Below are 10,482 nucleotides of genomic sequence, written 5' to 3'. Positions count from 1 at the left end.
CAATCAGAGCGCGCGGATACCGTTGGAGCGTCCGCGGTAGCGAAGGCTATGTTCTAAACAGCCGCGTTTAATGTCCTTCGATGCACGTCGAGTCGCTTGTTCGCGTACAAGCGCGGCCGCTTAGCACATAGCCTTCGCTACCGCGGCCGCTCAAAAAGTTGTTTCAAATCACCTCTTTCAAGGTGTTACAACATTTTTGGGACACCCTGTATATAGCATTTATTGTAATATAGTCAGCACTGCTCACTAAGCCGCTCTATGAGTGGGTTTTAGTAGCAGTAGTGCAACTCTTCATGCGCCTAAAATAAAGAGAAAGAAAAGAGAAAGTACAAATAGCGCCATCGGTGGACAAACGCCTAAATTTGCAGTGAAAATTGTTCCAAGCTCATGCTTCGTTTCTATGTTCTATATTCCTAGGCTATAGATTAGGTTTCGTTGACTCGTATCATCTTTATTCTTCTTCTTATACTGTGGTTAGAAGATACAAAACCGTTGTTACTAAATCAGAGTTAGAATCTGTCCTGTGTAAACATACTCGGTGATATTCCACTAGAGCATGTGATTATAAAAATATTCTAAGTATCATACGTGGTCATACGTTGATATACGTATTGTTTATCGTGTACGTGTGTGGAGATTGAAAATAAAGATATAGATTTTGAAAATTTACCCAACGCACCAACGATTTCTACGAGTATTCGCAACGAGTGGTTACTTCTTTTCGAAGGTAATAGAGAAGGATGTACAGTGTTTATTGTGTATGCTGAGCTGAGTAATATGTTTTGCTCCGTTCGGTGAAAATTAGTTAGTTAAAATAAGAATATTTGCAGCGACGAATTGTGTGCAATCTGAATTGTTGTAAATTCTGTCTTTTTAAAAGTGAAGGTCAACTTGAAAATAAGTAATGTCAAATTAATGTCCAATACTAAATTTATCTCTTAAAACGTAAGAGAAAAATATTCAATTTTTAAGATAATATTTTTTTTTAATATACAAAGAGTACTGTTTTATATTTGTTATATATGTTTCTGACAGCTGTCAGTTTTGCTCGTTTTTAATTCTTTTTTCCAGACGTTTCAGCAAACACCTCTATTTTGTCCTTTTTTGTTTAGACATATTCGTTTTTGATGGATTCAGTTCATCTTTTCAATTTCTTGCATCTTCGAAATGTAATTATTGGTTTTTGCATAGATTTCTTTAAATGGTAGTGATCCTTTATGAATATTATAGATCGCTAGATAAATGGGAAAGATCAAGAAAACACCAGAATACCATGGCAGTCAGTCACAAAACATATTACAGAATTTGAGGCTTAGAGACTTTGGATTTCACACAATATGTAAACCCAGTACGCAGTTGCAATCAGTAGCAGAAACAAATCTTGTATTGAAGAACCATAAGGAATTGGTAAGAAGTGCAATCTGATATCATAAAATACATTTACATTTAATATGAAGTATATTAAAGAAAAAAAAAATCAATTTCGTACTTCTAAATTTCTTTTTTAGAAATGTAATCTACCTGGGATAGCTCGAGCAACGTTCTTAATGGTTTTCAGTCCAGATGGGTGAGATATAAAATACATTCAACACATAACAATTTCAAATTAATGCTAGAACTAATTTAATTTAAAAAGCATTGTAATATTTGCATTAGGTTTGCATTGATCATCTGTAGCTTTAAATGTATCAGAAATAGAAATTATGATTAATTTTTAATTCGATGGTGGAATTTAATTCCAGGACTAAGATGGCATCGACTCATGGAAATCATAATGTTTATATCACCGAAGTTACAACTGGCAAAAATATTAGAACACTCTCTGGTCATCCTCGTACTCCATGGTGCATTGCATTCCATCCCTCTTCCAGTCAGATTTTGGCTTCTGGCTGTTTAGGTGGTCAAGTTCGTGTTTGGGATTTGAGTGTGAGTATTCATTCAATGATAACATCTTGAATATTTAGATATGTTACCATAGGAACAATTACAAATAAAATATTTCCAACATATAATCATTACATAGGATGGCAGTGAAGTTTGGAATGCAGAGAGTCAGACAGTCATAGCTTCGCTTGCCTTTCATCCATTTGAGAGATTACTTGTTATAGCAACATACAATGAAATACATTTTTGGGATTGGAGTCAACCAGAAGCGTTCGCGGTAGTAACCACTAAGACTGACAAGGAAAAAGTGAGGTAAGCATTGACAAATTACACATTACAGGGCAAGGTAATTTATCTTATACCATTTAGAATTAAGCATAGATACTTTACACTAAACTTTGCATTTCAGGTATGTGACTTTCGACAAATTGGGAAGGAAACTGATTACAGGTATCGCAAACACACCACAAATGCAGCTACAGTGGAATTGCCCTCCTATAGAGCAACCTTACAGAAATGTGTTAAGGTATGTATAATAAATATTCAATGCTTTTTTTAAATATAACCAAATTCTGTTATGTAACTATTATTTGCACCACCAATCCTACTGCATCTGTCTTAGCATATTACAGTACTAATTTCCTAAAATTGTAGGTATTCACGCAATGGGACACAAGTTTTCAATACGCTGCCTGGATTTCATTTAAGGAATCATGGAGCAACATATGGAAGCCAACTACCAAACAATTATGCTGAGAGAACCACTCAACATTCAGATAATTGGGTACAATATAGGCGCATCGTGACATTAGAGAATTGGTTGAGATTGAATCACACTATTTACAGTGCTTGTTACTTTATGCAGCGAGATCGCGAAGGGTCAGCTATTAATAATCAAGATTGCAGACTTAAGTTACGATTGAGGGAAGTTCAGCAGCCTAGAAATAGTTTTGAGAGCACTAGTAACACTCAATTAGCGACTAATTTATTTGGTACATTTGCAAATCATAATAACATGGAATCAAATCAAAATGGACACGCAATGAATAAAATACACATTAACGAGGAAGTTCATGATTGTAATAACTCGAAAAGTAACTCAGAATGTACGAGTAACTTTAATAATGCTTCAAGCAACGCAAATGGTAACAAGGAATCATTAGCAACTGTAGCGAAACAAAGTTCTGATTCTGTACATGTAAAAAAAGAAAGATTGAGTCCCTATCGCAGACATTTAATTAATCAATATGAAACACTTACTAGAAGATATTTGAACACGGTGAGTATTTTAATAATAAAACAACTATTGCAATAGCATTTAAAAATACGGAATACTTGTTTAAGCAAACAGTCTGTTTACTTGCCATCTTTGACTTATTTGAGTTGTAACAATATATTTATTTACCAATATATTTTTCCAATGTGAATTAAGGTTGATCGTGGGACTAATTCGTTGAGCATACTAGAGACATCGATGTTAAATTTAGGGGAGACAGATTATAGGAACAAACAAACAAAAGTGTCGATACGAAAGTTCATGAATACGATGAATTCCTGCGTTGGAGCTGACAATGTAAGATTGAGAAAATTGGAACGATATCAACGATTACTATTAGTGGGATTTATTATAAATTCAACGCAATCGAAAAGGAAAAGCCCTCTTTTGGATTTAAGGGAAATTTTAAATGCTGTGCCAGAGTATGCTACATCTTTGCAGATGTATCCGATTTCAATGTTATCTTCCTATCCCATGAATAGAAACTTTAAATTATCTATACTGTGTGATAATGCAGGAGTAAGGAAGAACATGGAGCTCCGATTCAGAAATATAAAATCCAGAATTCAACGATTCAAAAATAAATTCACCACGTACAATGCTTTACGAAGAAATCGAAGTTTTGCAGAGCATCACTCTCAAGTGAACTTGAACTGTTCTGAATGGGGGAACCTCGAAGCAAGGAACGAACAGCCTAGTACAAGCTCAAGTTCGTCTAATAGATTATTCCAGAAAATACAACTTCTTAGTGAAGGTGGAAATTTGAGCTCTAGCAGTGATACGTTTAGAAACTTTCACATATATCCAAACTGGAATTCGAATATTAGAGATATCAAGAACTGTGAAGAAAGATTCAACAACAATAGGAATTGTAATTTGAGAAACAGTATGACGAAGAAGAAAGAAGATGATGGACCAGATCAACTCTTGAGACAAACTAACTCTGCATCTTCTACTGGTAAGTAGACTCTAAACTAACTTTTTCATTAACAATACATAGTACATACATAATCACACAAGTTCCCTAGGCTTTCACATTAGAAATCGAAGCGTACAAAAAGAGTACACTTATTTCCATAATATTTCAGGAAACAACTTATCTGTAACAACAATATATGATTCAGCGTCTCAGGATACAGTGCAAAGTCAAGAAATGCCTACAAATAGTTTGAAGGCAATAGGACTGGAAAGTCATAATCTACCTGGTAATAATAAACCGAACAGTATTATTAGAAATAACAGATTGTCAGCTTCGAAGGATAAATATAGGTATATATATTTTTATAATTATTCATTATATGAATACATTCGAAACCTATTTAAATAAAAATTTTATAATGTTCTTGTCATTTAGAAACTCACCCTTACTATGGAGAGTATTGGACCGATTTCAAAGGAATCTGTATACAATTGTCTCTGATAATATTGCAAATACGCAGAGTATATTGTTAAACAATGAAAATATTGGCAAGCAGTCGGAACAATACAATTCCTCTACAACTGGACAGATGCAAATTTTTTCTTCAAATAATAGAAATTCATTATGGAATCAAGAAAATTTTTCGACATCCATGTGTTTTAGTAACACTCAATGCAAACCATCCTTAACAGAAGTTAATTGTAACGATAACTCCTCTCAGATATCAAGTGGCAACTTAAATCCAGAAAATCATCGAAATACCATTAATAATGTGAAAATATGTAACGGAACATTGAAAGATCCTGAAATGCCTACTCCGAGTAGTAATGCAAACTATTTACAACAAGAAAATAAACCAGAGAGTGCAGAGTCGCAACTATTATCTGTTCAGCGTGCAAAGTTTGTGGAGCTTTTGAAAGTTCGTCAGGATATTAAATTACTTAATCGTTACATTGACAACAGGAAAGAGCTGTGCCGGTAAGTTGGAACAAGCATTTCTATAGCGAAAAAAGACCATGGTAACTACTATTCTCTGTGTTCCTTTTTCATTTTGCAGAGCTAGATTGGAAATAGCAAGACTGCGACAAATTAAAAGTAAAGTTTGTGATAACTTGCAAAGACCATTGACGTTTCATCAAAATATTCCTTTAAATGCACAACATGAAACTGCAAAGAAAGAAAAGAATGAAAATGATAATAAAAAATACAATCAGAGTCAACCGTCAACATCGAAAGGGATTACAAGTCTTGAGAATAATTACGATAGATATTTTATACGATCAATAAAAAATACAATGCATAGATCTCACTTAAATTTGTTTTCTGATGAATCTCAATCGCAACAGATACAAGGACATAATTTCTCACAATTACATAATGATTTTCACATACATTCTGCCAACTGCACTGATTCCATTCTGCCAACTGAGAATATAAGTGACCAGCTACCAAGCAGATCCAATTTGGTCTCTGCCACAGAAATCATCAGCGAACCACAATTATCCGGTGTCTCAAATTTTGCCAAGAGCGTGTCTAGTCATTCCGCAGCAAATACATCTCAAACATCAATTGTAAATAGTAACAAAGATACAAATAATAGTACTAATGAAGGGTGCAACAATGCAATTACAAGTTCAAGATCAATATATTGTCGACCTAATTCAAATTTAAAGACCACAATTGAAGCGATAGCGAATACTTTCTCCATTCATAATAAGGAGCAGGGCCTGTGTAAGAAACATGGAAGAAAAAATTTTTTTGGGTATATTGAAATATTCTCATTTATTTCTAAAATAATAAATTTGGGTTTTTGTGTTTTAGTTAATATTGCCTGTGGGTTCAATTCTTATTCTAATTTTGTATTTTAGGCGTTTGAAGTCGTTCCACTTGCACCTACTGAATCGAGATTCCAGAGCACAAAGCAGAAATCAAACCAGTAACGATGGACGGAGTAATAACAGAGTAGAGAGCGTTGAATATAGTAATGGGAACAGCATTTCTCAACAAACCTATTTTCAACACAATATTAATAGGGGGAGAAGAAACTTCCAGAGAAGTTGGAGGAACGCACCGTCTCTTAATAGAACCATTAATAGACCAGGCAATCAAAGTACTGAATTTAGGAACCAAACGTTTAACGCAACTACGGAACGTTCTCCTCAGAGTGAAGAGAACCCAAGGTCGTCGACGAATTATCAGAGATTTGTCTCCCCCCATTCTATCTCACTTGACACGTTGAGAAGACATTACTCCCTGCCGAGAAATCGCTTAAACGTTGAATACAATTATGAAGTAAACAACAACCGACGATTTTTTTATAACGAACTGTTATCTCGTAGGCAACAGTTGAACCTTCCTATAATGAACTTGCCAGAAAATTCTCAACGAAGACGCATACATGATCGGTATTATATATCGAACAACTCTCGTTACTCCGTGTATACTGGTAGCTTAGGGCCACGGACGAGGGGAGGAAGTGTTGGACAAGACCCTAGGAACGAGAGTGGCGATTTAAATCTTGGAGGTAATGTAATAAATATTATATTATAATACAGGGTGAGTCAACTAAAATTTGTATCTCTGTGATCAAATGTTTGTTTGATCATATACCAGTTGAGCATATCTTTTAACTCTTTAGAAATTCAAAGCTATCGTGTGCAAGCATGGGATTTTTCCAACGGTGAAATACCTGACATCACCAATTGTAAGTATTTTAATACACGCTCAAGCTTGTGTTAAATTTATGCTACCTTCATCCTTTAGATTACTACTTATACCTTACAGCTGAGAAAAATATCGTCGTTCACGAGTGCAAGATACACAATGATGCGAGCGTAGATATCTCTTCGGATGGAAAACTTTTAGCAGCACTCCTTCCATCAGGTCGAATCAACGTAACAACTACATTAGGTAAATAATTTTTTTAAAGTGATTCACATATGAATACAGTAATTAATTGTTTGAAACCAATAAGTGGTTCATTTAAATTTGTTAAAAACATATATTTTAAATTAATATGGTTCGAAAACAATGTACATGATTTTTTCAGGAGTTTACAGTTTGCAGTGGGAGACTTTAGGAGAAAAAATTTATTCTACAAAAATAGATCAATCTGTGGTTTCTGTATCGATATCACCAACGCAGCAGCACCTTTTAGTAGGTCTTGGGAGGAAGATTCATGTTCCAGCAAAACCTTTTTTTATGGCTTCGATTTACAAATTAGTCGATACGGAATCCCAAGACGACAAACGGACGTCATTGGATGAAAACGATGCAAAATATAATTTATGCAAGACTACAAATTTTTATAACAAGACTGCGGAATATACTAATTATATAAATAGTAGTACGTGTAATTTAAGAGAGCACAATGCTGACAACGACAGACTGTATGGCCAAGACTGGAATACTTGTAATATGGAAAGTTGTTTAAATATTAACGATAAGAAAAAGAATATGGTGTTGATTAGAGAATTGCTACAGAATAATCGTGAAACTACTGGTTATGTAAGTTTAAATTGTATCAGGTGGGCACCGCAACCTGGACAGGGGTTGGTTTATGCTACCAACACTGGACAGCTAAATATTCTTCATTAATGTGCTTGTAGTATTATGATACAAAAATAAAAAATTCAATTCCATATCAGTAGAATTGCCAGATTAATATTTAAGACTTTAATACATTATATACTATGCGAATACGACAATTCTTTTAATTACTTAACCACAGTAGTTCCCCCTTTGCAAATTTTCAATTTGGAGAAACGATTTTCATAAATAATTATTCAAAGGAATAACATCGGTTTACGTAATAGGTAAATTTCACTTTCATGATTGACATTTCCAATCATCAATGAGTTAATCTGTTAGTAGTCAGAAACTGACTTAACGATCTTTTTGTTGGAACATCGACCAAGGTGAAGCAGCATGTGGTTCTTGAGATTGGTTGGCTTGCTGAAGCCGCGGCTACATATGTGGCACCGAAATGGCCATAGTCCGTTGTGAACATACATGTGGCTCTTGAGATCTCCAGGCGTTGGAAAGGATTTCGAGCACTGGGAACACTTGTGTGGCTTCTCCTGCAAAAGAAACAGTACGTTTCTTGCGAATTTCTCATGTTTTAAGATAACTTTTCTCGTGTTTATGTCGCTGAGACATATGTAAATGAGACCAAATGAGACATTCGTTAGACCAAGGATAGTCACTGTAGGGGAATCACAGCCGTGTTGAGGATTCCCTCACACGACTTCCAATAGTGCTCACTCCTTTTTACATAAATATGTCTCGCAATTACCAATGATAGTACGGATGATACATTTTCAAGAAAATTTCCTTTTTTTATCAAAGAGAACTTGGACGAAACTTACTTTGATATGTGTCATGCGATGATAATAGAGATTAGATGAGGCCGTGAACTTTTTACCGCAAACAAGGCACTGATGGGGTTTCTCGCCGCTGTGAATTCGTTTATGCGTGTTCAACGAGCTTGACGTCGAGAATCCCTTGTTGCACACCATACAAACGTGCGGCTTCTCGCCTTCAATTTAATGTCAAAGATGGTTTTTGTTAAAAACTTGTTAAGATAGTAGGTAAGTAAGGTAGGTAGATCTAAAAAAAATATTAGACACGTTGTTTTTTTAAATATCTTGAAAACTAGAACGATCATCGAGGATTAGAATCTTAGCTACGCGTTACTTCGTTAGAAATATTCGCTTTATTCTATTGTTTATTAACTTTGTGCATGTAAATAATGGATCTTGGTACTCGTGGAAGATAGTACTGATTATTAGCAACATTCAAGAACCGGTGTTGATACGATTTCGGTTGAAAGTAAATAGTTATAAACGTTTTTCGCCGATTAGTAGGAGGAATATTTAAATTTCGCGCCGGCGGGGCCCCTTGAAAGTGTGCGAGAGAGAAAGATATACCGTGCGAGAAGGATAGAGAGCACCGATTCAAATTTCGCACCTACCAATCGTCGAAAAACGTTTATAACTATTTAATTTTCGATGTATGACAATTAAATCTGTCCCGTACCTGTGTGTGTCCTCATGTGTCTCTTGAGAAGAGAGGGACGATCGAAAGATTTTCCACAGACCTCGCACGGTAACAGAACCCTCTCCCCTCTTTTGATCGTCGTCAAAATGCTGCAATCCAAATAATCCCCCGTCAAGGAGAGCGTGGACGACGAAGACTCTTCCGACGTCGACTCGTACTCGTCGATGTCGTAATACTGACGCGAAATCACGGATGTTGTGTTGTGGGAGAGTAGCGCCATGGATAAGTCTAGTGGAGATTCTTAAAATAAAATATAAAGATTGCTTATTTAACACGTTTACTGCCACATTGATTCGCATGGAAATGTCTACAGGACTAAAATTTCGTCTCGAGACAATTAGAAATGATAGAATCTAACACTTATCGTATTACTTATTTTTCAATTCTCATCGAAATTTACGAATTCTATCCAGACTTGTTTTCATCAATACATGGTCCTTCAAATTATTTATTAAAATTCTTTAGTGAAAAGCTCCGTCACCCATATGTGGGTGACGTGGCGTTCAACGTGTTAAATTATTTAAAAGATTGTTATTTGAAATAATTGTCCAGCCGTATATTTATATGTAATTCGTTTGACGACTCACCGTGTAGAATGGAGTCGATCGTACATCTGTAAATAGCCAACCTCGGGCACATGTCGTGGGATATAAAGACGAAATCTTGTTCCATCGTGGGCAGAAACCAAGCTACCAATTCTGTATCAGGCTGGACGTCTCTTATCACTTCGAAGATTGGGTCCCCTAAGAGACGTAACAAATATATAAAGAAAGAAGACATACACGTCGAATCGAGTAACCTCCTCCTTTTCGAAGTCGGTTAAAAATGAAAAGTAATCGTATCGCTTTAGTATCGAACGAGATGGAACAGAGCCTCTTTGATTAAATTTATTCAAAAGTTTTTGTCAGATCAAATTTTGTTACCTTTTATTTTTGTACCAATTAGATTTACTTGGTCATCGTAAGACTGAACTATCCGGAGGAATCTTATCCAATTGCACTGACGTTTGTTAAGGTTGTAATTTGAAAAGAAAACCTCGTCGTAGCAGCCATATTCGCGTCTGATCTGAAACCAATTTTAGTTACGTCAATGTGTTTTTTTTTTTTTTTTTTTTTTTTTTTAATGGAACCGGGACGTTGTTACCAAAAAAAGATTCAATCAACTGGCGTGGAAAATAAGCCCCAAGTGCATTATTAATTATTACCGGTACATTTGCATTGTTAATTATTATCGATGCACTCGGAATAAATAGTGGACCTAACTCCTTAATACTTAGAGGCATTTGATATTTCGAATTCAATGCTTAGAGGTATTTAGACTTTGAATTTAATGCTTAGAGGTATTT

At 35.2% G+C, this 10,482-nt stretch overlaps 2 protein-coding genes across 4 annotated transcripts; one reads left to right on the top strand and one right to left on the bottom strand.

Annotated features, from left to right (window-relative positions):
- Positions 1-311: 311 nt before the first annotated feature.
- LOC128892726 (protein PF3D7_1417600-like) lies at positions 312-7,780 on the top strand. Of its 3 annotated transcripts, none has more exons than XM_054153272.1 (16): positions 312-727; positions 1,231-1,407; positions 1,509-1,567; positions 1,743-1,926; positions 2,024-2,196; positions 2,294-2,410; positions 2,539-3,163; positions 3,317-4,118; positions 4,249-4,429; positions 4,515-5,057; positions 5,137-5,841; positions 5,948-6,259; positions 6,419-6,603; positions 6,718-6,783; positions 6,864-6,989; positions 7,129-7,780. In XM_054153272.1, the coding sequence occupies exons 2-16, from the start codon at positions 1,243-1,245 to the stop codon at positions 7,674-7,676; spliced, it is 4,791 nt and encodes a 1,596-aa protein (XP_054009247.1). In that variant the 5' UTR covers positions 312-727; positions 1,231-1,242; the 3' UTR covers positions 7,677-7,780. The 3 variants fall into 3 exon arrangements, with proteins under 3 accessions (XP_054009247.1, XP_054009246.1, XP_054009245.1); XM_054153271.1 differs by having other exon boundaries at positions 314-727; positions 2,539-2,668; positions 2,750-3,163; positions 5,948-6,603; XM_054153270.1 differs by having other exon boundaries at positions 314-727; positions 5,948-6,603.
- Positions 7,781-7,928: 148 nt separating this feature from the next.
- On the bottom strand, positions 7,929-10,202 carry LOC128892725 (zinc finger protein 726-like; the record flags this gene model as incomplete). The annotated part of the gene is made up of 5 exons (XM_054153269.1): positions 7,929-8,158; positions 8,447-8,616; positions 9,117-9,377; positions 9,725-9,880; positions 10,061-10,202. Coding segments are annotated over 5 exons (942 nt in total), but the record flags the coding sequence as incomplete, so codon positions are not given.
- Between the last annotated feature and the right edge of the window lie 280 nt (positions 10,203-10,482).

This window comes from Hylaeus anthracinus, unplaced genomic scaffold, assembly GCF_026225885.1.
Source record: "Hylaeus anthracinus isolate JK02 unplaced genomic scaffold, UHH_iyHylAnth1.0_haploid 15548, whole genome shotgun sequence".
Lineage (NCBI taxonomy): Eukaryota > Metazoa > Arthropoda > Insecta > Hymenoptera > Colletidae > Hylaeus > Hylaeus anthracinus.
Note: the sequence above shows the minus strand (reverse complement) of the source record. Positions and strands in the feature narration are given on the sequence as shown.